This window comes from Branchiostoma lanceolatum, chromosome 3 (genome assembly GCF_035083965.1).
Source record: "Branchiostoma lanceolatum isolate klBraLanc5 chromosome 3, klBraLanc5.hap2, whole genome shotgun sequence".
NCBI classification, from domain to species: domain Eukaryota; kingdom Metazoa; phylum Chordata; class Leptocardii; order Amphioxiformes; family Branchiostomatidae; genus Branchiostoma; species Branchiostoma lanceolatum.
Genome location: NC_089724.1, coordinates 8,935,129 through 8,962,139, shown reverse-complemented (window position 1 = coordinate 8,962,139; position 27,011 = coordinate 8,935,129). Strand labels below are relative to the sequence as shown.

At 43.8% G+C, this 27,011-nt stretch overlaps 1 protein-coding gene across 4 annotated transcripts; it reads right to left on the bottom strand.

Moving 5' to 3' along the window:
• Positions 1-59: 59 nt before the first annotated feature.
• LOC136430048 (nitric oxide synthase 1-like) lies at positions 60-25,697 on the bottom strand. Of its 4 annotated transcripts, none has more exons than XM_066420301.1 (27): positions 25,565-25,697; positions 14,684-15,347; positions 14,117-14,259; positions 13,842-14,004; positions 13,539-13,630; positions 13,126-13,267; positions 12,796-12,935; positions 12,065-12,236; positions 11,699-11,800; positions 11,203-11,397; positions 10,933-11,045; positions 10,569-10,713; positions 10,317-10,421; positions 10,065-10,123; positions 9,773-9,874; positions 9,070-9,244; positions 8,502-8,646; positions 6,402-6,480; positions 6,017-6,210; positions 5,683-5,852; positions 5,323-5,533; positions 4,528-4,615; positions 4,189-4,307; positions 3,868-4,028; positions 3,289-3,483; positions 1,801-1,881; positions 60-1,413 (listed from the first exon to the last, which is right to left on the bottom strand). In XM_066420301.1, exons 2-27 carry the CDS (start codon positions 15,332-15,334, stop codon positions 1,372-1,374), a joined length of 3,984 nt encoding a protein of 1,327 aa, XP_066276398.1. In that variant the 5' UTR covers positions 15,335-15,347; positions 25,565-25,697; the 3' UTR covers positions 60-1,371. The 4 variants fall into 4 exon arrangements, with proteins under 4 accessions (XP_066276398.1, XP_066276402.1, XP_066276401.1 ...); XM_066420305.1 differs by lacking the exon at positions 25,565-25,697 and adding an exon at positions 22,691-22,901; XM_066420304.1 differs by lacking the exon at positions 25,565-25,697 and adding an exon at positions 22,097-22,118.
• Between the last annotated feature and the right edge of the window lie 1,314 nt (positions 25,698-27,011).

Below are 27,011 nucleotides of genomic sequence, written 5' to 3'. Positions count from 1 at the left end.
CTTTGAAACTACAAAGTACTACTTTACAACAGGTCAAGAAAACACAAAGCAAGGAAAGGTTGATTCAGAGAGCATTTATTTATACAAGTTTCACATTGTCGAGTTAAAACAGCACATCGTTAGCAAGCGTCTGGGTTTAAAAGCAGAATTGATATTCCGATTTGTGTTCCAGCCAAAAGTACTTTAGACGATTGAAATGATGTTTTTGTATAACCAGCATTTGAAACATTTCTCTAATTGTTGAGAGTGGGTTTTGTGCAATGTTTACCTTTCATCATGTTATAAAAATGGCTACATCCGGCCTAAGACTACCTTTTTTTACCAAAAAGGGGGTTCGACAGGGCTATAACCTAAGCCCTACTCTCTTTAATCTATTCATCAACGATCTAGTACATGGTAGCTAGACAATGTCGAATGTTCACTCCCTGCTCTAAATAACCTTTTGATATCATGTTTGCTATATGCAGCCGATGCTGTTTTATTTTCTGAGTCCGATAAATGAATGCAATGCGCCGTTGATAGACTAAACATATTTTGCTGTAAATGGAAGCTCCAAGTTAACCCAAAGAACACAGAAGTCACTATTTTTAACAAATCTGGCCGGTCTTTTCCAAAACAAACTTTCCTGTTCGGACAAGACACTGTAGACATTTGTATATTGCTATTTAGGTATTACCGTAGCATCATCAGGTAGCTTGTCACTAGCCAATTAAAAAAACTAATGTCACACAAAGCGCGCAAAGCCATATACAGCTTGTCTGATTAATAACTCGATCTTCAGTTTTACTGGACAGCCTACTGTCTATTGACACATGTTTGTCTCTTATATTTCTGCAATGTACTTTAATAGCCTCCGGATCCGAGCATGAACTTACAAATAAACTTTTAACTATATATCAATGAGGTCCCAAAACCACATCCACGTATAATCTATACTTGCTCTGTTAGATGAAACCAAATACGCAATACCATTGTATTCACTCATATCAGATGCTTTTAGGGTAAACCTAAAACATTTCAAAGCTCTTAAATGCCGAGGTGTACAGACATTAGATTTCTTATTTATTCATAAAAATAAAGTCTACATTGATGAAGGTTCCTTACGTCTTCAATTAACAAGCTTCGGCTTTTCTCTTAAAAACAATTTCTTTAATTTGCCCAATAAAGGCATTTAAAACTGTTAAAATAATCATATTTCGTCAGATCAACAAACGATGGTAAAAATATAGACTCATTTGACTAAATTGAGCATGCGTTAATTCCAATTTTCCCATTACATTGCATTGGATGTAAAGTTTTTACATGTTCCTATTATCAAGTCGAAGCAGTTTTCTTATGACACTTCATTCACCTGGCACGAGATGGAACTGTTCACAAAGACGTGTTCTCTTCCGAAAGACTGATGAAAGACGGCTGAAGATGTAGAAAAAAAGAGCATACAATGTATTATCAAATTTCACAATGCACCCTATATCATAGCAATATCTCTGTGACTAGTTAAGTCGTAGTGTTAATCAGCGTATGGAAAGTGGTGATTTTTCATAATTCCGAAGAGGCTGATTACCATCTATCTATATCTGTAAGAAACTTTTGCTTCTATTGCTATTGTGTCGTTGATTTCACTATCTATAACACAAACACAATTGGTTCATTCAATATATTACAATATTCGACAAAATCAAATTCCTATCCGCTCGTTCATTCACCCACTAATGCATATTATTAGTTATGTAACTGATTATAATCACTGTTACTGAAGTGGTGTTGCATAGATAGGTAAACCATGGCATGAGTACTTACACTTCTCTTGCGAGCTGCATCCTCTACCTCGTGTGTCTTCAGTGTCACACCGAAGATGTCCTCATGGTAACGGTTGTTGTCCTTGGAGTAGAAATAGAAATACAACTTATAAGTGTTCATGATTTCTCTGATCTATGAAATCTACCACGCTGCTTGCCAGCTACCACATATTTCACACGTACTGCATCGCTGGACATTCCTGGAAGAGGTAGGTAGAGATCATTAGCGATGAACTATGAGCTCCAAAACATGTACATGCACGTGTAGGGAGACCATGTGCTACCTACATTCATTAACTGTGTCTAGATGCGAACTGTACTTTGCTTTGGAAGACCTGTCCAGTGCGGTGGAGGATAGGGAGGAATGGAGGAGAAGGCCCATGAGCATCCGTGAGACCGTCAGAACCGGATGAGATGAGATGATACAACGCAACAGATTTGCTCAGTTTTTCAATGAATTAGATCACCAGGTACAGTAGAATCCGCTTAACTGCACCACCCATTTGTCAGCGTTTTTGGTGCAATTATCCGGCTGGTGCAATTATGCGAAATGCACAGCTGGACCTCACCACCATGGGCGAGGGGGTGTATTGTTAGTCAGAAACACTAGCACAAAGAAAACAGACGAAATTATTCAGTTATTAACTTTATTTATTGACCCCTTGCTTAATCTTCAAGCAGATCTACACGGGGCGCGAAAATCGTATATACTAGCCAGAGAAGGTCCAGTCAGCCAGATAAGCTCCGGAGCTTCTCTGGCTGACTGGACCTTCTCCGGCTAGCATATACGATCCCCGCGCCCCGTGCAGATCTGCTTGGAGATTACCCTTGCTGAAAATAAAGAAATGACTACGAACCTGTTTTGATTTTGCCTTCTTTCATTTTTCCATGCGATCTACCGCATTACAACACACGTAATGTTACAGGGGAGGCATTCTGAAACATCGTCATGCCACCCATGAGATAACAGTTTCTGTGTTACATTGCGTAGAGTGCAGTTGTCGATTTACGTAAATCATGTGCCGCCATGAAACTAGGAATTGAAACTAAAACTTGGTCACTGATTACGGGTGACCCGCCCGGGACCTCCCATACGATTCCTATCAACGTAACTGTCAATGGAGACCGCCTTCTTTTGCCACTCAAAACAGTTTTAAACATATTGGCGGTATTGCGACTTTACACCGGCAGGTATCGGCTCATTTGTACCGCGTTTGCCGATTTTAACGAACCTTTTCAGTTAACTTGTCGAGGATTTTTGAAACATTTTGGTGCAGTTATCCGGTATTGGCGACCATGCGCGGTGCAGATATGCGGAGTCACTAACAATGCAGTGAATGGGAACCGGTTTTGGATATTGGGATTCTGTGCAATTAAACGGAAGGTGCGTTTATCCGAGGTGCAATTAAGTGGCTTCTACTGTATATGATACACAATGTTTTCAAAATAAACCAGTGTGAAAGTCCACTGGAATTCAAAAAGTTTGTACCTTCATGTTGTTGATGAAGTCCTCTGCCCTGGCGACAGACATCCCTCCGTGCTTCACCAGGATTCGCTGAACGGTCTCGCCGACGTCAGTGGCCATGGTGACGTCACCACACACGTAGATGTGTCCGCCATCTTTTAGAACCAGGTCCAGCACCTTCTTGGGAATTTGCTGACGTATGATGTCTTGGACGTAGGTCTTCCATGAGAGCAATAAACAGAACACACAACTTTACCAGACGGTCAAGGTTAAAAACTTTGTTGTACGCTTTCTTGTCGGTAATACAGGTGCTGATGTGGACAGCACTATACGATCTTTGTGTAGGATATAGATACAGCCACGAATGGGGTGCCAACTTCTACCAGAAAGGCCAAGGTAAAAAAAAATTGTGTTCTAAGCTTTCTAGTCGGTAAGACACTGGTACCATGGTGCTAATGTGGACAGCATCTTTGGCTAATTCATTCTTTGGGTAGGATGTAGATACAACGACGAATGGGGTGCCATCTTCTACCAGCTAGGCTGACAGAACAGCAAGTTCATGAGAACCACCTCTTGATGAACGAGTTGAGATGTACAACATACCTTAGTTGTCCCTGGTTCCCTGGACAGTGCAGTGTAGAGGTCTGTCAGGGCTCCGTCTCTCCTTGCCTGCGCCGTCTCCTCCTTGTAGATGTGGTCCACCCTGGACTGTCTACAGCCGAACACCAGGGTCATGTCACCTGGAGGATGTCCGGACGCGGTACCTGCCAGGACAGGCATATCAGCTGTTAGATATTGAGTGCTGACATCATTTCACACACTATGTACTTTCTCCTTATTCAGGTGTTATATGTTTTACAATTTTGAACCAAACTATTTGAAATTAGATTACACATGGCACACGTGCCATTGCCGTCCCCTTACCAGCCTTGATGTCCACCTGTCTCTGCTGCCAGAAGCTCCTGAGAGGGGCGATGCCAGTCCCGGGACCTACCATCAGGACAGGGAGGGAGGAGTTCTCAGGAAGGTGGAAATTCTTGGCCCTGAAAATGTGTGGAAAAAACGTATAAAGAAAAAGCCGTATACAATGTTGATGGCAAAAATGTTTTACCCCATCCACCGTACTGCAATGTACAAGTCACCGTCATTTTTAATACTTAAAAGTTTAGGTAATATCATTTGATAATGAAAGATCCCATTTATTTTCTCTCTCAAAACGTAGCAAAGCTTCAGGCTCGTAGTATGATGGAAAAAGGATCTTACGTGCGAATGAAGCAAGGCACGGACTCGTTGCTCTTGATGGTGTTGAGCCAGTTAGAACACACACCGCTGTGCTCAGGACCCTGGCCACCTGAAAAACACATACCTGGTAAGTCAAGATACAAGATACAAGATGATTTTATTGGCAGTCGCAGTGCATAGCACTGAATTAAAACCAATGCACAATGATTAAAATCGTATATAATACAACCGGTGCCATATACGTACGTAAACATCAAGTATGACTTCAACCGTCATTTCAATTCGTAGGACAGACAAAGGATAAACTCGACATTTTGATTATATAGTTACAGACGACAATTATTGATCATATTGGTTGATAAGCCGGGTCAGGTACGGTATGCTAGAGTTCAAGTACCGGTTCGTTCTGGCTTTTGGGCAGTTCAGTTTATGACTGTTTCGAGTCACTCTGCCAGTGATCTGAGTCCTGGGTGGTGGCAGCCAGTCCCTGAACTCGGAGTCCAACAGGGATCTGGCGAACTTCAGACACAGTTGTTCACGTCTGGAAGTCAGACTTCATTCAGATATCAAACTAGATTACGTATAGCTAACACCCGTTGCTACTTTGTTAATGACTTTCGACGGACAGTTACATTAGCGTGGATCTCGCCCAAGTACATGTGTGGGGAGGAGCTGATGGAGTAGGGTTAATGCATCATATATAGACTCACCACGCGTCCTGTACTTGACCACGGCTACAGTAGCGTGGATCTGGCCCGGGTACATGTGAGGGGAGGAGCTGATGGAGTAGGGTTAGTGTATCATATGTAGACTCACCGCGCGTCCTGTACTTGACCACGGCTACAGTAGCGTGGATCTGGCCCGGGTACATGTGTGGGGAGGAGCTGATGGAGTAGTAGCGCTGCTGCAGGACCGGCAGCTGACTGAGCAGCAGGGCGGGCGGGACCTGCAGGGACGGGTAGTGCTGCAGCACCTCGGGCAGAGTCGGGGCCGCCTCAAACTTCCAGTCCTCGTACCTCAGTCCTCCCTGTAGCGGCAAATAAGTGGGACTTTACTTTAGCTTTTTCCGATGCCAGTTCTATATTACCCGGAAAATTTGAGACGCTGAGCTGAAGACTGGAAAAGCTATATCATATCTGAAATAGCAAAGAAATATCGGTATTTGCAAAAACGAACCTTGCCCAAAGCCTCGAGTTCAGCTCTCTCCCTGCTTGACGTCGCGTGCATCGCCAGGTAGAGGAGCAGCTGTGGTGACGGTGGGGTGGTGACGTCAAGGTAGCGGGATAGTGCCGTGCGCAAAGAACATGTCGGCAGTCGGTCGTGGGGCGTCCATGATTTGACCAAACCTTTCAGACAAACAAACAAACAAACAAATAACAACAAAGATTTGGTCAGTAATTTTTGTATGTAAATGACTATCAACACTGGGTGTACATGTGTCATGTCAAGGGACTGATTAACACATATGATATAATGCCGAGTTATATATCATATGATATAAATGTCTTACCAGCTCCAATTTTTTTCTCTTGCAGCGCTTCTATCTGAATGACGGCGTCGGGGTTTGTTCCCTTCTCCACTCTGTCCAGAATCGCCTGCACTAGTCGGTCCTCATTGGCTGGGAAGACGGCCACGTGATCCCCGGGAACATACCTCAGCTCCTGGGCCCCGTGAGTTTCCAGTTGCACCAGGCAGGTCTGTCGGCTGGGGCACATTAACCGAACAATGGGTTGGCCGTATGTACTTTTACAGAAATGTATTTGCCGATCTTTGAAATATATTTCTGTCAAAATGTTAACGGCGGAAAGATACTGTGCAAAGTCGTTGTATTTGTCGTATCATAGTACCTTAGGATATTTCCCTTACTTTCCTTATTCTCCTTGTGTTTTCCTTACCTGGACTCAGGAGCTTGTAGCTGAGTTCTGGAGATGACTGTACTGGACACAACTGTTCTGCGATGCAGCTTGGACAGACCTGACAATGATTCAGGGACATGGTAAGTCAGAATACAGCCCAAACACTTTTATCTAATTATCTTCGCCGAGTACTTGTACTCGGAGAAGATTATGTTTTCGGTTGAAAAATCTGTTGGGTGGGTCTGAATGTATGTCAGGAGCATAACTCAAGAAAGCTTCCATGAATCTTTATGATTTTTGGTAGGTGTGTAGTGGTTGTGCAAAGGAAGGTCAAGTTCGAAAATGGTTTACCTTGCGTTTTTCAACAGTACTGCAGCGGACTTTGCATTTTTTTGTGTTTGTATGTAGGCAAAAAAAGTGACGGAAACGTTGATGGATCTTCATGATTTTTTGCAGGTGTGTAGATGCTGTGGAAACGGGGGTCAAGTTCAAAAATGGTTCCCCTGGTATTTTCCGTCGGTACTGCAGCGGGCTTTGTGTGGATGTGTATTTGTATGTCGCCAGCATAACTCAAGAAGCTGTTGATGGATCCGTATGATATTTAGTGGATGGGTAGGGTTTACAGAAAGGAAGGTCAAGTTCGATAATGGGCCTTCTAGCGAGTACCTAAGGTACTGCAGCGGAGCTTCAAAATTTAGGGGCATATTTTCTGAAAGTGCTATGGTCATGATTTTTGTGTGGTAGATAGTTCATGCCACAGAAAGTAAGTTCTGTAAATTTTGGCTCCCTAGCGGCTTGTTAAGAACTGCAGTGGATGTTTTTGTTTTGACATTCGGACATGAATAACTTGAGAAGGGGTCGACAGATCGTCGTGATGTTTGGTATGTAGAGAGCTCAGATGGTGCTTTACATTATCAATGACTAATTACCCAAATCAGGAGCTAAGTTGCATAATTAGTAAGGAAAGTTTGTTAACCCACTGCATTTCAATGGGTCATGGGACAGTGTCAGGTCATGTAAACAAATGGCCTTGCATAAACGTACATGTAGGTCAAATAAATAAACTATTCTCCAAGCAGAGATGTGGGTCCTGCTGGGTTTTTTTCAACACGGTTGGCGACATAACGAAATGGGGACAAAATAGATGGCCTGACTAAAAACACCTAAAAACGCGACAGATTTATTCTATTCATATGTATTGACTGTACTATTTCATCATCACTTTCAACTTTCAACCCTGCAATATCGAACCTTTGTGGCCCATATAATATCAACATACTCATATTTTTCATGACCAGTTATAACATATATCAGCACACATGGCAAGGTCAGAGGTGACATTGTATTTTTCACATATACTAGTCCTGTACCACCAAATGATTTTAAACCCTATCTAGACTGGACTCATTCGCCCAATAATAACTTCCAAATGGTATGGTGCATGATCAAATTTGCAGGGGGTGATAAGCACGTAAATATTGATTATTTGGCGAAGATAATGTGTTCGTGGAACTCTAGTTGTATCTGATTTATAGATAAATAAAGACTAGTGATTCACCAGTTTCATTGTCTAGTCAGAAACGATGTCTTTTCTTCGATATGCAATCAACTAAATATGAGCGATTCAGGTAAGTGTGAATGGTCTGGATACCATTCGATTTACTACCATGGCTCCTATGCTCGAAGAGGCAAGTATAGGAGCTCCAGTAGTAAATCAGTTGGCACCCTAGCTAATACTACGGTCACATTTTTGTTGTTGAATGATATTTAATAACAGGACATATAGACGACATGCTCAAGCTAAGTATACACATTTGCACCGGTGCCCGTAGGGGGTGTAGCCCCGGCCGGACTCCAAAGACACAAATTCGTCTCGGTGGATTGTCGAACACCGGAAGGGTACTTCTCGGTGTTCTCACGGCACCTATTTGTTACCGGTTCCCGCGTTGATTTTAAGTCCGTGTTAAAAACTTCCAGGGCTCTGGCCGTGCCCACAAAATAGCGCGGTAGCCGCAGGATGCCCCACAGGACCACGTAGGGGTAACGCTCGAAAGTGCAGAAAAGAGCCCATTTTTCCAATTGTGATCTGAGCATTAAATGTGAGGAACGTAAAGAAGTGACAGAAGAAGTCTAGCTCACCCTCCAGGATGTCTGTCTCCGGCAGTCCCTTGGTCTGTAGGACACGGAACTTCCCCGGCGCCCAGCTGAAGTCACTGCCGAGAAGGGACGCGTTCGCCTCCTCCATGTTCACGTCATGGCCCACGTCGTACCTCTCACATGCGGACTGGTTAAAAAAGGACGATCACCGTTAACATCCCCATTTCACTAGGGTGGACCGAGCGCTCAACCCATTAGATAAAATGCAAATAATTTTAGGCTCTGTGTCTCTTTAGTAATACTTTTACATTTTGTATAATATTCCAATTATAAAATCAAGTGCTATTGATAGACAGATCCAATTTAGGTCTCAGTGAGGTCGTGACGCTCTAGACCAAGAAAACTACCTGAAGATCTCAAAAAATGACTGCCCTAGACCGACAAAACAATATGAAGGTCTTACAAATGTGTACCTTAAAGGCGCCCTTGATTCGGGCCCGGAAGGACTCCTCCTGTCGACAGGATTACTAGTTCTACAGTTTTGAAAAGACCTACTGCTCTAGACTAAGGAAACTATCTGAAGTTCAAGTATCATCTTAAAAATGAGAACCTTAAAGGCGCCCTTGGCCCAGGCCCGGAAGGACTCCTCCTGTCCACACAGCTCGTCCCCTTCACCCACAGGATGGATCCGTTCCGCTCCCAGCGACTCAAACAGCGTGTCGATGGCGTGGCCGAAGGCGCAGAAGTGTGGATAGGCGCGGGACCCGAGGGCAAACACGCCGTATCTGCAGTCCAGAGCATAAAACGATAACTATGACACTTGGCAAAGTGGTGGGCAACCTCAAGCCAACCGTACACACTCACGCCGTATCTTCAGAAAAGATTCTGTAGCCTCATGTTCCCGTTTAGAACTTTATTCAAACACACATCCACTAGTTTCGCATTGTGTGTGGCTTCCTCGATGGTCTAGGCTTGAATGATAAATATGACACTCATCATTAAAGCTCATCTGCTAACATTTCTTCCAACACAAAGAAAGGTATACACGGATCCTTTGTGTTGGAAGAACGTTTAGCGGTGTACAACGATGACATTGTTTGGCCAGGCAAGATGATTTCAGACTCATTCCAATAAATCTATGAGAACATATATTAGATACTTCACGTAGAACATACTTCCCGTGCAGCATAAACAAGTTGTTTTAGCATGTAGACCTTCCTAAAGCATGAGGGTTGAAAATGGCTGCTCACTTCAGTCACCAATGCTGAGATATGGGGGGGGGGGGCTAATAGGCAAACATATGGCATGCTCACCTGACTTTGCCGAGCGCCCCGCCGTCCCGAAGCTGTCGCAGCAGTTTCTGCTGACGTCGGTAGGAGGCCTTGGAGATGCTGCTCACCCTCCGTACACTGCCGCTGAAATAAGGAAGTATCGTGTGGTCGGTCAGCTTTGAAAAACTGGTTTGGTATGCTTTGAATTGGAGAGTTGCTTTTAACATGATAATTCGTATGCATACTAATGATACATCAAAATGTATAACTGCTGCGTTTGCTATGCTGCAACTAGTAATAAAAACAATGGTTTGTGACATCAACCACAACTTACGATCTCTTTTTATCACTTCCAGGTGGATGCCTCATGTGGAGTAAAGCCTGACCAAAAGCCTAAATAAAAAAATCACAAACTAGAATTTGTCTGTGTTGTGAATGAACTGGATGGGTAGGAACAATTCTTTTAGTTGAAAGTATCCTGAGATACGCAATTGAAGAGAAATATACTTTAAAAAATTTAACTTTAAAGTTTAAAAGTTTCAACTTGAAATTCACTAGAATATGAAGATTTCTCAATCAATCTGACCTCTCCGTTGTCCGGCGGGTCTCCGTTCCCGAAGGTACTGGTGACGACGATGACGAGTTCCTCCTTCTCCAGGTTTGTTATGTCGTACTCATCCATACACATCATCTGCAGAGAGAGAGAAGGACCTGATTTATTCAGTGATACTGCAGCTGAACTTTATACACTGCTTAAACACTACTGAGTACCTAACACATAAGTCACATGTGCTACAACCATCTGTCAACAGATTTTTGACACTTAGATTGTACCTACCTTTGCGTCAAACGCGTGTTTGAAGATCGTGAGTGTAGAAGATGCGAATGATTCCGACTTGCCGGTTTCCGTGGCGTACAGGATGGTGGTCTTCACTCGCTTGTTCAGAGCTTTCTTCATCAGCACGGCAGCGAACTTTACCGCCCTGATGAAAGAAAGACAACAGATCCACAGTGTTAGACATGCCTGTAAGCTGATGTGTAGTACGTCTGAATTACAATAACAATCAATCTTCCTTGTAGAATGACTAGTTTTGTAAAGAAACATTTATAATCGCAACGATCATGCTTAGCTTATCCCAAACTGAGGATCCTACAAACAACCTAGATATGATTTTAAGTAAATTTCTATACTTAAAACTCACAGAGCCACCTCCTTCAGACGGTACTTCCTTTTGGGGTTTTCATCGTAGGCGTACTTCAGAAGGACCGGGTGCTCCGGCTTCTTTCTCCAGAGGTGAAGCAGCCAGGCGTCCTCCTGATACAAAGAAAATCAACAACTCTGTTTTAGAATCGCACGCGCCTTGTTACTCTGAATGAAGGCTTCAATTAGCATAAGCAAAAGTGTCCGTGAAGTTGGCCTTCAATTGGAAGAGCTATTGTGTATGCACAGGTTTGTAATTGTCAACATTTACCTGATATTCGAAGGACGGCCTAACATGGTAGTTCGCCATCTCTTGATGGAAAACTTCGGTGAGAGACGCCGACATTGGGGGCACGATCCAAACCCAATCAGAAGGGCATCCCCCGCGCAGGCGCTGTTCGTTCTCTAGGTGTTTCATGAAGGTCTCCGAAGCCGTGTGGTGATCCATAATCGTCGTGTTGTTGCGCTACAAACACGAGTGAAAATGAGAATAACTTGTATTATGTTAGCAGACCTCCCTGGAGAGAAATTTCGACAATTACACTGTCAACATCATCGGCTGTTACCGTCTCTTCTCGTGTTATTTTGTTGGTAAATCTGATATAAGAGGAATACTGTAGTTTTAAGTTCGCGGCGAAGAGCTTACCGCGAAAACCGCAAACAAACCACCGCGAACATTTCTGCATTTACAGTACTTCAATACGACAATTAGCAACAAGTTTCTCCTCATCATGATATTGCAGTATAATCACTATGACTGTCAGTACCTGGAAGCTGTGCAAGACGGCGATGTTGACCTCCACGAAAACGGCGTCTTTCCAGAGGGAGGAGTTTCTTGCGACGTCCAGACCCATCCTCTTTCCTACTGCCTGTAAGTAGAAGAAACATTGTCAATTACGTATACCTTACGTCACCGGCGCACAAGATGGCAGCAAAAATTGTAAGTATTGACAATAAAATTGATAAGATCCTCTCAAGATTCAATGCAGGTTTTTGTAATGGCACTTTGCTTTTATTGTACGATAAAAGAAGAGCAAAAGAAAGGCTTCCTAACCCCGAAAGTCCCCTAAAGCCCCCTAAAGCTAGAAACCTATAAATTCTAAAAGAATGTAACGACTGTAATAGGTTCTTACTTCTGTGATGTTGAGCCTGTTCTCGTCACACAGGTCCCTGCCCACCTCCGTCCCCATGTACCAGCCGCTGAAGGGAGCCGCTGAAAACTCCAGACCGCCGCAGTCAAACAACATGTTGGACACGGCAGGGACACAGTACCACTTGATGCCCAACTCTTCAAACCAGTCGTACCTATGGGAGAAAGGGCGCTGTTAGTCAGAGAGACAGGGAGACAGTACCACTTAATACCCAACTCTTCAAACCAGACGTACCTATGAAGGAAAGGACGCTGTAAGTCAGAGAGACAGGGAGACAGTACCACCTAATGCCCAACTCTTCAAACCAGTCGTACCTATGAGGGAAAAGACACCGTTACTGTTAGTCAGAGAAACAGAGAGACAGTACCACTTAATACTCAACTCACGGGAAAGGACACTGTTATGCCTTGGTCCCAATTGGAAAATGGGGCCCCGCCGGGTAGTTTTTTGCACTTTTGGGCGTGACCCCACGTGGCTCTCAACGTGGGACAACCCGTGGGATATTTTAGGCCCGACCGGGCCCCGCGGTGACTTAAAGTCGGACTTAAATTCAACGCGGGACCCGGTAACATATACACGTGAGTCATGCAAAGAGGCAGGGAGACAGTATCACTTGATACTCAACTCCTCAAACCAGTCGTACCTCCGTCGAAAGGGTGCTGTATAATTAGTCAGAGTAGAAATGGCACGATTGCCCCAAAGTTTGGACTCACTTAGGATGTGTGATGTTGACCTCCATCACGATGTCCCTCGGGAGTTCGAACCACTCCGGGTCCTCCCCGTTAGCAGACAGAACCATGGGCAGCAGGTCGAACCTTGTGCCCTCCCCCTTCCAGCCCAGAGCCTGACATACCTGGAAACAAATTAATTAAGAAGCTGGTGATACAAAAGTACTCATACTTACACATGTATGTCCTCATCTGCAAAGCAAGCCGTTTTCATGGCAGCTTCACCATTTTAACGTTAACATAAATATGTTTCAATTATAGAAGGATATTAAGACAAGGGAAGTGAAACGGACATAATCTCCGGTACTGTCTGACCTCTGTGAATTCAAGGTTGATGGGATCGCCGAGGATGGACCCGTCAGGCAGCTGGTAAGCGGCATATTTCAGGAACTGTCCGTTCCACACCTTGTAGTCATGGCGACCGTCCGTGCGTGGCGGGAAAACAGTAATGGCAGACCTGGAGTTAAGAAAAGTATGATCATCAAGATAAAAGTGAGTGAAAGAAAAAGTGAGTAAAAAGTGAGTGAAAGAAAATAGAGTAAAAGAAAAGTGCTAAGATTTCATAAGGCCACCCGTGGTATAAGACGAGCACCTTTAAACAACAGCCGTCACTAAATGTGACATTGGAAGGGCAGCATTCTATATCACTATGGCATTTACAGCTTTGAGCATCGAAGAAAGAAACCATAAGTAACAACTGGATCTTTTCACACAGAAAAACCGCTAACCTGATATTCCCGCCGTTGGTGCACCATTTGATGTGTCGGCAGATAGCCTCAAACATTCCTCTGGCCGTTGTGACGTCACGGGCGTCAAACAGCTTTAAAAGAAATAAACACTAAGATCAGTCAATGTGAAGTTTACTTTGATATGTATGGTATAGGACTCGCTTGAAAATCCTGTGTTTTCTATTGCTTTACTGACGGGAAATTAGGGCTGGTTTTACACGTGTATTTCCAAGCAAACTCGGAGTGTGTTCCGAGTGTACGTGGAAACGCGTGTATTAACCCAGCCTAGGTCTACAGCATCACCTGCAGTTTGGACCACTGGATACGTCCGATGCATCTTGGCGCATTCCTCCACGACATCTTGGCGCCGTACAACAGCTCGTCGTAGGTCAGGTGGTACACACCTTTCTCCTCCACCTGCACCTGGACGTCTCTCCAACGTCTGTCACGCTCACCAGCATCCGAACTGTTGGAGAGATGAAATAGCTGCAAACTCACGTTGGTAAAAACAAGTCAACTATCAAAAGGTGTATGAGCTAAAGCCAATAATTTCATTGTAGATAAGGATTTACACAAACCTCTTCAAGGAAGCGTAGTACTCGAAGATGAACTTCTTTGCTTGTTCGAGGACTTCTTCCTTCGGCCGGAAGTAGCCGGGTGCTGTGAACGGTCGTGGTCGCATCAGCGGACCGAGACATCTGCCGTCATTGCACGGGTTCAACTGCCGAGATAAACATGATCAATGTATGAAATATTTCGGGCAGCTTAAGGAGGAGTGACTTGCTTTATGTGATATGATTGTATCGGTTACGTCGATGACGGTTAGACAGCCAGGTAATACGATACGCCAAATAACAGTTACTCAATGACATGCAACTGGATATGATCTTCGAAACGGTCATACGTTTCAAATAGCATCCACTACTTTTCGTCCGTGACTCTGTTCGACAAATCTTGCTCAGAGTCACGGACGAAAAGAAGTGGATGCTACTTGAAACGTATGACCGTTATAACATAACTGTTATTTGGCGGATTGTATCGATTAACATTCAATTTGATAGTCATAAAAACGAATACCATCTGTAAGATTTGTTATATAGCCCATGTGATGCGTATGTGAACTGACAACTAAGAGTGGTACATACGTCGTTTGCCTTCGAGTGGAGGTTGTCATTGATTCTCCTTTCGTTCAGCCAGTTCTTCAGTCGCACTGGCCTCCTGGTCCTGGACGGTCCCACCGTGGCTGCCCTGTGCCCAGTGACCGGACAGCCGTTCGCTATGGTGCCGCTGGGGATGCTCTTGATCACGTCACCGTTCGCCACACCGCGGTTGTTGAGCGGGATGTCGCCGCGATTCTCAAGTTTACGGATGGCTCTCTTGTCAAAAGTGTTGCCTCTCATGCGCTGAATGAGGAGGGTCAGGGCGCCGATGGGCCCGTTAGGCCTGGTGACTCGCACAGTTTTGGTCTCCCCGGTGTTCAGTCGGACGGTCTCCAGGTAGGTGTGGAACCACTTCGGTCCGCGGAGGACGAGTTCGACCGGCTTCCCTGGCTCGATGTCCCTGATGACCTTGGTCGCCTCCTGGTACGACAACCCCTCGATGTCCTGCCCGTTTACAGCGACGATGGTGTCCCCTGGCTGCACCATCCCGGTGTGGTCAGCAGGCCCGCCTCGGATCACCTCCTCGATGACCACCGCAGAATGACCGGGTACTTCCCGTCGCTTCGCCGATACTCCCAGTCCATCAACCTCCCTCTTGACCAGTCCGACGACGATGATGTTCTGTTGTCCCTCCATGACTCAGGGTCAGCTAGTCATAAGAATGGAAAAAAATCGATACAGGGACAATTTTTACTCCTCGGTCACTGTCATTTGAGCTGGAATGTATCATAGAAATATTCATGTTGCGCCAAAAATAGTTACTCAAGCAACTGGATAAAATTTCGAAACAGTCAGACTTTTCATGTTGGTCTGAGCATCCATAGATGATTGGTCAATATGAAAAGGCTTCCTACTACTCTAAAAATCAATCTCGTTGGTAGTTATGTTCCGAAGAATTGTTCCAGAAAGGCGACCAGTTGTTAACATGATAGCTATGACACATTACAAGTTTTGTTTAACAACATGTTGACACCTGCTTCATGGATGGGTTGTTTCACAATGATAACTTCATACAGCCTGACAAGCTAGAGATCTATTTTTGCCGACAGCACGTTTTCTCACCTCCATGCTCGACGAAATAAAACAGTTTCCCTGACATAATCTGTTACAGAAATTACATTTTTGTGCTTTTCAAGAGTCAACATTGCCCGTCGAATTGCTAACATCAAATTGACAACAGTTACGTGTTGGTGGCGGTGGTAGTGACGTTAATAGTGGGACTAAGCTACTTGATAAAAACACCTACACTTAAATACCTTTATTTTTCTATACGTTTTGTGTGTCAGATCACTGAAGCCTTACTCTTAATTTTGTTATCTTGTGCAGTTTTTCCTGAAACAGCTTAGTTATGTATATGGTTATGTCAACAACGTTCATGTCTTTGTGGCAGTTCTTCCGCCACATTGGGCAAAAGTCGTTCATGTTTTAACCTCGAGCTCTCTTTGCAACCTTTCGCCCGTGTCACCTTTGGCGTAACGGTTAAAATGATGAATGTTTGGCGCGTGTTGTTATATGCGGGGGTTGTATCTGCTCAAAGGTCGCTGTACGTGTCCTCAGTGAGGTGAAACTACCATAAACTTCTCATGCACGGTTTAGACGGCCGCTCAACATAGGCAAGCCATGAGCGTCGCCGACTGAACAACATTACAGAAAGCAGCCAACACGGGTACTGCAAAAGGACTGTTTCTGTCTCAGGCTGTGTGGAGGTCGTTCTCAAACCCTGGCACCAACGGCACAAGATAGGTCAGTGGTAAACAATACTGGTACTAGCCTAGCACAGAAGTCAAAACTGAGCCGTGCATCCATCGTTAACTGTGTAAATCCATGTTTATGTTCAGTACAAACAACGTAACTTTGTGTCTGACGCTACCTGCCATGATGTAGGGATATCGTCCGTAACACAGGGGAATAGAGAGCGATTCCACATTACTAATTCTGTGTTTCAAGACCTTTAACGATAGAAAAAAGGTGGGCTTACCTGGAAGGAACAAATGTGAACTTCAACAATGGCCGTCACGTATGCACGTATTGTATATATATGTTTTATGCTTCTGAATTATGCTCGTCATGCCATGGCCAACAACAAGCCATTGTTCCGTATCAAAGGGTGGGACAGGAACTATAGGATTTATAGATTACTATACAACACAGGTAAGTCTGGTAAAGGTTGATTATGGCATATGATATTTCAGGCAACCATTATCAGATTTTCCTAGGATTTATCTCTATTACTTAGGAAACGTTCCCAGATGTGCCTGGGAGCTAATAACGTTATCATTAGCTTATATGATTGTAGTAGCTTAAAGTATACCGGAGTGAATATATGCAGAGCTCACTTTACAGAAAAGTACACCAAGTAAATCTCTACTGGCTCCGTGTATCGCCTAAAGCACCCATTACCAGATGTAAGAATTTATTGGGTGACTTTAAAGTACAGGCATGGTCTGTAAGGTATTTACCATCATCGGTAAATCCCCCGGGCCTTCTCGTGCAGTGTTTGGAAGATTGCTCTACTGAAAATATTGTGTTTTTTTCTGAGAAAGGAATTAAACTAAGTAAGGGGAAATGAAGCAAGTGTATCACGCCATGAAACGCTATTGATTACAGGTTTGCGATAGCAAAACCTGTATTGTTCCTATTGATATCACCCTTATATCTACTGTCATTAAGTCATAAAGAAATAGAATTTTATGTGAAGAATGAAACCGTAGGACATGGAGGTTTCGTATTGTATGGAATAATCTCCAAGCAGATACATGTATACCAGTGGCAAGATAGTATCCAAAGGGCCAGCTGAATACTGTTTTGGTCCTTTGGATTCTATCAGATCTGCTTGGAGATTAGTATGGAAAAAAAATTGGTACACGATAAGGCCCCCATTCCACTAGACGGCGCTCGCTCTGCGACCTAAATCGAATATGTCTAATCCTTGATTTCATAATTAGAATATCATGTAAAATATAAAAGCATGGCTGAAAAGACAACAAAACAAACAAAGCGTGAAAATATTAGTTTTTAAACTACGAAATTTGTTGTGTTCTGTTAAATTCGAGGTCGCAGAGAGCGTCCGGCAAGAGCGCCGTCCTAGTGGAATGGGGTACAGTATTAAGTAATTCGCAGTCGAGACCGCGGACGCCTCTCACTGGACCCGCGGCACGCTGGCGGCGTCGCTGCGTCCTAAAATAGATTTGTGTTACCCTTGACTTTATAATAGGATTATAATTCTAAACGTACAAGTATGACCAAAAAGTCAACAAAACAAAACACACAGCTTAAAAAGATTCGTTTTTTGTCGATGAAATTCTTTGAGTGTTTTGTCAATTCGATCGGCCACAGCGACGCCGCCAGCGTGCCGCGGGTCCTGCAGTGGGGGGGGGGGGGGGGGGGGGGGGCTTTACCCGCACCTCTGCCGCCGGTCACGTACTCAAACGTGCGAGAGTTCGTTGACTGGCGGCAGGAAGTTGTTGACACAGGCGGGGCTTGTCTGTCGGTTAACTGACCTATTGATCGGTGTTTGTAAAACCCACTTGCTTCTTTGGCCACGCGCCATTACGTAATGCTATTAGCTATAGGGAAATATTGTATTTGCTTAGTTGTAAGTCAAACATTTGCTCCGTCCCTAGCCGCGTAGCCATACAAAGTTGCCAAATAAGTGGTGCACTATTCTTGTCAAAGACATGTTTAAGGAGAAAAGGGCCTATCAACCATCCTTCTAACCATTGTTTCGATTTTCTCGGAACTACATCCCAAATTTGGTCAAATTTGAAGCGACCGCCATTCAACAGCCCTAAGGTGCGATCAATTAAGATCACTGGGTGTGCCATATTATATTTAGACCTAACGGCGGCTAAACAGTAGTTAAGAACTCTGCTGCCTGGCAAGCCGCAAAAACAGGAGCAAATGCCTAATTCAGAGTCGGTATCAATCAACCATCCTTTTACTTTATCTTCTAGTTAAAAGAGAGTCTGCATGGTGGATGGCAACGCTTAATGGCGAATTTAGGAGGGCTAAAAAGTTAGAGACAACGCTTATCGGTAAACGGTATCGGTAAATTTAGGACGACCGACAAGTTGGAAACAACGCTTGACGGTAAATCTTGGAGGGACGACAAGTTGGAAACAACGCATGACGGTAAATCTAGGAGGACCAACAAGTTGGAAACAACGCTTAACGGTAAATCTAGGAGGGACGACAAGTTGGAAATAACACTTCACTGTAAATCTAGGAGGACCGACAAGTTAGAAACAACGCTTGACGGTAAATCTAGGAGGACCGACAAGTTGGAAACAACACTTGAATGTAAATCTAGGAGGGACGACAAGTTGGAAACAACGCTTGACGGTAAATCTAGGAGGACCGACAAGTTGGAAACAACGCTTAACGGTAAATCTAGGAGGGACGACAAGTTGGAAATAACACTTCACTGTAATTCTAGGAGGACCGACAAGTTAGAAACAACGCTTGACGGTAAATCTAGGAGGACCGACAAGTTGGAAACAACACTTGAATGTAAATCTAGGAGGGACGACAAGTTGGAAACAACGCTTGACGGTAAATCTAGGAGGACCGACAAGTTGGACACAACGCTTAACGGTAAATCTAGGAGGGACAACAAGTTGGAAACAACGCTTGACGGTAAATTTAGGACGACCGACAAGTTAGAAACAACGCTTAACGGTAAATCTAGGAGGGATGACAAGTTAGAAACAACGCTTGACGGTAATTTTAGGACCGAAAAATTGGAAACGACGCTTAACGGTATATTTAGGAAGACGGTAAATTGATGCGCAACTGACTAGACAAGAAATAGGCGGTACGTAAACAAAACCTGCAACCATTATCTAGTATTAAACTGATGTAATAGAAGAAATACACGTTTTACCTTTACAAATTCGAAGCAGTCATCAGCTCATTCCGTTGCGGCATGTTCTTCACACCAAATCCCCAGAAAACCGCCTGTCGAGTTTTATTTCTTCAGACGAACTCTCAAATGGCCATCATAAATTACGTCGCTTTGACTACAGAGAAAGGAGCACTGTGATTTGCCCGTCTCCCGGAGGCCACCTCCCACTCCCTACCCACTTCCCACCCATAGTTGCAGGCCTCCCGCACGGTGATTTTTCAACTTATCGGGGCCAGGTCCTTTGGCTATGCTTGGTTATCTGCTGGGGGGACTGTAACCGCCGCACACAGTCCCCCAAGCAGAAAAGGGGCCCCAAAAAGATACCCAAACAGATAACCAAACATAGCCAAAGAACCTGGCGCCGATAAGTTGAAAAATCGCTGTGCGGGAGGCCTGCAACGGAGGCTAACCCACAGTGGTATGCACAACCTAGACCATGTCATGAAAGTGTTTACATTTTGTCAAATCACAGGACAGCGGGACAAATATCTTTTTAAAACTAGTCGGGGCAACGTATCCCAACTTACTCGGCGTGTAAAATGATAAATATATACATGCAGCTTTTGCAGAAGCCATTCGGAACAAAATTACACCAGCCTGGGCATCTCAGAAACGAAAAGTTATGATTGACAGCTCTACCTGATCGATGTTAGGACTACTGTAAATTCGTCAACATTTGCGATGGTTTTATTTCGGGGTAGGAGGAAGAAAATGAGGTTTCTGTGGTAATTTTTAGATTCGCGGTTGTGTGGTGCGGTAGTAATAGATTAGAAACGCATATTCGCGGTGGCATAAATGGTGAGGTGAACGCAAAGCTTACGAAAATAAACCCACCGCGAAATTTTCACGATTTACGTTCCTTCGTCACGATTTACGTTCCTTCGTAAAATGTATAAGAGAATCATTCTGTACTATTCTTTTGCTTTTTCGTACATGATTCGTGAATTTATCCATGTATGCAACTTCTGGACAACATGCATGCACTAATGACAACAAGAACAAGACTATAGCACGTCCAGGTCAAAAGATAACAAAAAACGGAACTGCTGCAGTACCAAGGTCACATACCAGGGGGCCCAAAATAGACCTCGACCTTCCTCTGCCCACAGACCAAATATCATTGTAATCCATCCAGAGGTTCTTGAGTTATGCTGACTATGATAGTCCGCAGACAGGCAGACAGACACGCAGACACACATACAGACATGCCAAAAGCAATATCTCCATTTTCATGGAGATGATAACACAGTTTGTTGCAAGCTGCAACACCGGAGCGGATAAGATCCCATGCGCATGTTGAGAGTTAGCCCCCACCGTGGACTGCCCTTTCGTTTTCTCTCCGCTAGTTATTGATTTGAAAACAAGCGACGTGATGCCGAAGAAGAGCACGTAGTTCATTCTGCACAGGGTACTGAGATACGGATCTAGCCTTTGTTTCGATGTTCTCGGAACTACACCCCATATTTGGTAAAATTTGAAGCAATCGCAGCTCAATAGCCCTAAGGCGCGATCAATTGAGATTATTGGGTGTTCCAGCTAATATCTGAGACCCAGCGATTGCTTTGTAGTCTAGGACCCTGATGCCTGGCAAGCCGCAATAACAGCTACAAATGGCCAGCACCTGGTCTAAGTACTTACTAAAGGAAATGTCTGCAGTCCCGCAGGAAGCATTTCATAAAATCTACTGAAATCCTCACGAATATCATTCCAACAAACCCACTTTACTGCAGTTTTACTGCAGTTCTAACAAAACTGAAAAAAAGCAAATTACTGCAGTTCTAACAAAACTGAAAAAAGCTCAGGAATTTACCTACCTGTGCATTCTATAAAGGCTGACGACACAGTGTTCAAAACAAAAATACGCCATACGCCAATATACGAACGCACCATATCATAACGCGTTCACAGAGATCTAAACATATGCCGACATTTCAGGGGATTAATGCTCGTGTGTGTTTCTGTGGCGCCTGTACATGTAATCCCCAATCATACAGAGTAGAAATACGACCCGAGACAAGCCCCAATGTTTCTCCAGCATCGAAAGCAGGTGAGAAAAACAGGTGTGAAAAACAACGATTATGGTATGAAACAGCAACGATTATGGTATGAAAACAACGATTATGGTATGAAACAGCAACAATTGTGGTATGAAAAGCAACGATTATGGTTTGAAAACACCGATAATGGTGTAAAACAACGATTATGGTTTGAAAATCATCGATTATAGTGTAAAAAGCAACAATTATGGTGTGAAAAACCATATGGTGTGTCCATTTTCGAGACAATTCCAGACAAGGAATTAGTCAGCAGTAACAAGTGAATACAAGTAAACTATGAATGATATGACGTAATTCACGAAGAGGATTACGGTCTTTTTCACTCATTTTGAAAACCTTTTTACGATACTGTCGTACACTTAATTAATTATTGCTTATTATTCGTTTTTGTACGTTCTGCCCCCCCCTCCAATGTTTTGATACGACCGAATACTGTACCTGTATGTGTAGCTGTCAGCGATATAGCACCGACGGTTGTAAGTACTACTCTCCAGGCAGAGGTTTCGATCGGGGGGCTAGGAGTGGCCGGGATTTTTAACGCTGTCTTCACTTCAACTTCAGTTACCCCCAAATAACCCCGGGAAGAAGGGGGGGGGGAGGAGGTCCCAGGCTAAGGCGGGCAGGCCTCCAGCCTGGCGCGGAATGACTCAACGGTGGGAGCCGTAACAACCGCGCCAGGCAGGGCGTTCCACTCGGGTATGGTGCGGGGGAAGAATGACTGTTTGTAAGAGTCTGTCCGGGCGTAAAGTGGTTGAAATTTGAGCGTGTCCCCTGAGCTGGTCTTCCCTCCACCCTGATGCGTTTTGCGGCAGAGGTGGAGGGAGGGCAGCGTTAAGAATTGCGGCCACTCCTAGCCCCACCCACCACCCGGCAACCATCGAAATTCCTACTTGGAGAATATTCAAAGACGAGACGGACATGCGCAAGGGCTATCGCGCGAGAAAATTAAACAAGGTGTGTTACATCTGCTTCTCTGTGAGTATTATACCTAAGCATGATATGATTTAGGAAGACAGATAGTACATGTGTTACCTGCTGTAAACATGGAGCGCTTCTTTTAAGAGCTCGTCTCGCCGAAGGGAATATTTTGTACACAACCTTGCCTGTTCGGAGTACCCTACTATGCCCTACGCCTGTTGATAAAACATAATTTTACAGCTGCGCAAGCCAAGTTTGCACGCGACATGGCAATAAACTTATTGCATATCCCCACCCACCTCCGTCAAAACGTAGAGATGCAAAATAAAGACATAAAAATACAAATATTAGACGGGTATGCAACCAGCTGGCAGATGGCAGACAGCTGTTGACGTCAGGACAAAGTGGTATAAGTTTGGGCCCCCTAGCAGTTATTTTTTGTTGAAATCTTCAAATTAAAGACAGGAGAGATTTCAGTCAGTTTGGGCATGCAGGTAGCTTAGACAGAGATGTGCACAATTGATTCTCAATTTCCATAACTAATGATGAAACTCTGTAATCCCAGTGTTCAATGATATAATCCACGTAGTTTATGGAAGGTGTAAAATAAACAGATGCAAAACATGTAAATATAAGGACAATCTGCATAATAATCAACTGCTCTTTAGTTATACATGTAGGGCATTTCATATTTGTGACAGGTGTAAGTTAGTTAAAGGTAAACATCACCACGCATAGTATATACATGTGGAATTCAAAATGTTTCATGTAGGTACTAGGTCCCCAAACTACACGTTTAGCTGAAATTTACTAGTTTTCAGCCAGTTTAGTCACGCTGGTGGAAATTATAAGAAATCTTACGTTTTGTAATAGGTGCGGGGAGGGTCCCGCTTTGCCTTTGAGACGCAAACCAATACATGAGTTGGAGTGAGTATGTAATGTGCTGTGGAATTCTGCAGTCTTATCTCTTGACATTCTTGACAGATAAATGGAATGCATCTATACTCTGACGTATAAAACTAGTCATCAAAAGCCCAAATTTAGCATTTATATGGATTAGAATCAGGTTGACACCCGCCTCTTCGTGTCAGGCTTACGTCACCAGAGCTTTTCTCCAAGCAGAGGTTCGGCTCCGGCTTGTTTTTGACGCGTTCCATGCGATTTTGTCGGGCTCTCTATTTTGCCGCGTTTCCTTTATGTCGCAAAGGCTTGACGACATCAAGAAAACGGGACAAAATTGTAAAAAAAAAGCCTGACAAAAAAACGCCTAAAACACGTCAAAAACCTGCCGGAGAGAGGTGGACCACCATTAGCAAATCTGTCCATCACATTAATCCAGCGTTACCTAGGAAACCCCGTGCGGTTATGATATGATATGTGAGTACATACTGAACAAACCCATTCGCCGGGGATTAAGATGGCTCACATATACAGCCCCCTCTCACTGGACATGAACTAGTTGGCGACTAGTTGCAAATGGCGTTCGCCAACTAGTTTCGCACAGTTGCCAAGTAATTTCCACGCGGTTTCCAATGAACGCCAATTCGTCTCCTGCAGTGGCGATTTTTGACAGTTAAAAAAAACGCACGTGGCGAATGGACACGAACTTGTTTCCTACTAGTTTCGAACTAGTTTCAAATATTGGCCTCCTATAGTTGGGACCAAGTCGTCGCCACTTTAAGTCGCTAACTAGTTTCCGTCCAGTGAGAGGGAAAATTACGTCTAGCGCAGACATCAAAATCAAATCTCATTTTAGCCGGGAAAATACGTCAAATCGACAGGAAATTGTGTTATTGATCATGACAGTCTGTCAAATGAATTGACAATTTGACACCGACACTGACTGAAGGAGTGCTGCGTGGTGTACCCCGGATGTTAAAGCCAGCATTTCGGGTAACGTTACGTTGAAGAAGTTATGTTTTCTGCGCCTACAGTGGCCCGAGTGTCATCTTGTTTAGTTCCAGACTGGGTGAAGGTATACGTAGAGCCTGGAACTAAGCAGGATGACACTCAGGCTATGGCTTTACTGCTATACTTACAATGTAGTTACATTTAGACCCCCGACACACTTCTTTTTCCGTCACTCGGGAGTGCCACCGCTGAGTGATCAAAGATTTGACAGATCGCTCAAGGAATTTCAGAGAGCGATTTTATCTAGTTGTTGTGTTTTATTGTCTTTCAAATCATGCTTTCACATTATGTATCATGTTCCAATTATCAAATCAAGGGTCTCACAAATCCAACGATGGTCACTGTCCGTCGGTCGTCCAATTAATGGAGACGGGGCCTAACACAATTTTAGGTTAAACAATCGATAACTTCTAGAGTGTTCACGCTAGTTACATGGCCGACCCAATATTCTTTGTGTACTTTTTTTATATCTTCCGTCACACAAAGTTGGTGGATTTAGAATACAAACCTGCTCATCTTGCAATACAAGGCAGGAAAGTTCATAACAATTCAAAGTCTACAACTTTACCACAACTTACCCCCACAGATCGAGCAAGAACCGCCCAACTTAACATCACATGTAGTCGTCCACGTCAAGATTCAACTAAAGTATATACTTTAGTACATTACTATTAGAATTATCATATTAACAGCACAATTCTCTAGCATTACATAATGGTTTTATGAAAGCATCACCGATTGCGTAAGACACGCGCTCAGCCATTTCTTTACCGGTCACACTTTGAAAACAGTCCTTATGTATGTTACTTACAAGGCCCCCTTTCCTCTAGATGGTGATCAGTAAAAAAATGCGATAAAAATAGGATTTGTGGGAATTGGAATATGATTCACGATGTAATAGTCTAATTTGAATGAGCATAAAGCACACAAAACAAGAAGGTGTCCATTCTTTATCTATATATAGAATATTTATATTGATCTGTCAAATGTTTGGTCGTTCGGCGCTCGCAGCCTTTAGGAAATCTTCTTACCCTATATCAAGGGGGTGTTGTTACCCGTTTTCCCAACTTCACTAACCTGAAGAGCTCTGTTGACGGCTTCTCTCCCCAAACTCCAACCTCCTGCAACTCCCCGCTCCAGGTTCAACTCGAGCGGTTTCCATCACGTCCAACACGTCTTTTATATAGATGTTTGTATAACAAACAATCCCATTGTATTTCATTACCATCACACCACACGAGCCACATGCACAACCCACCGCCCTGGAAACTACTAACGTAAGTGCACACACAAGACACACCTTAAAACTACAAAACTTCGACTTTGAACGCTTTAAATGCAAGTCATAGTGGGAATGATCTACGTAGTAAGTAATATTGATAGCTGGAATGTTATGTAGCATTGTAAAACAAAGGGAAGGTGGCCAGCTACAAAAATTCTACTTTGCAAGCTGTAGTGCAAGTCATGATAGACAATATCTACGGAGTAACTAACATTGACTACTGGAATGTTATAGCATTCTAAAACAAAGACGCGAAGCTAGGTAATCAATTAGTACATTTCCTAAAACTCCTTGCTAGAACAATGACTATCTTGAACTCCTTTCTCCCAGAAATCGTGATGCAGAAGTGCTCTTAATACAGATCGGGATTTGAGTAACACCATTTGATGGAGAGTTATTCTAACATGTATACCGTATGGCCCACTGTGTGAAATTGTGTAGCATTGTCGTGCAGAGTACTTATAGACACAATTTCCACGTCGACTACGCATGGTAGCACTCAGCATCCGCCACTTTTGGGTGACCAACTTCAAATCTCACCCGGTGTTGACGACCCATCGCCACCGCACCGTCACGTTTCTAATTCGTATGGTGGGCGTTCGGAGAAGCCGCTTGGATAAGAGCAGACCGTTACGTCCTAATTAGCTATAGTAAGGTAGGTAAAGAAATCCTCAAAGAAAAAAAAGTCCCATAGCCTTTTTGAGGGTTGTTATACACTGTGTCTAGGGCACGGTATTGGAAGGTGGAGCCCAACCCTCTCCTTCCACCGCTTTTCACCTCCCTAACCGAAGTCAGGTACCCATTTTTACACCTGTGTGGAGTGAGGTAAGTCGTGCATGTTAAGTGCCTTTCCGAAGGGCACAGCATGCCAGGGGATTCGAACCCAGGACCTCTGGGTTCTCGGCCTAACACCTTAACCATTACTCCAACACGACGCCACTGTGCACTAGCTATAGTGTCATTCTCCAATATTCGTTCTCAGTCTGCTTCGGTTACTCAAAGCTGAACTATGACTGCAGCTCAATACAACACTGTATAGATGTTATTTTACACCTAATTTTTTCCTCATTAAATTGTCTAGTGCGTCGGAACGTCGGACAAACATGTCATTCAAACTTTGACAATTCTCTGTGTTCTCATGACATACTAGCTTAATATATAGCTTCTGCTTCGGTTACTCAAAGCTGACCTTAAACAAAGTAACGTTGAATTGGTTCAGCCAAATACGACATATTCAGCTAT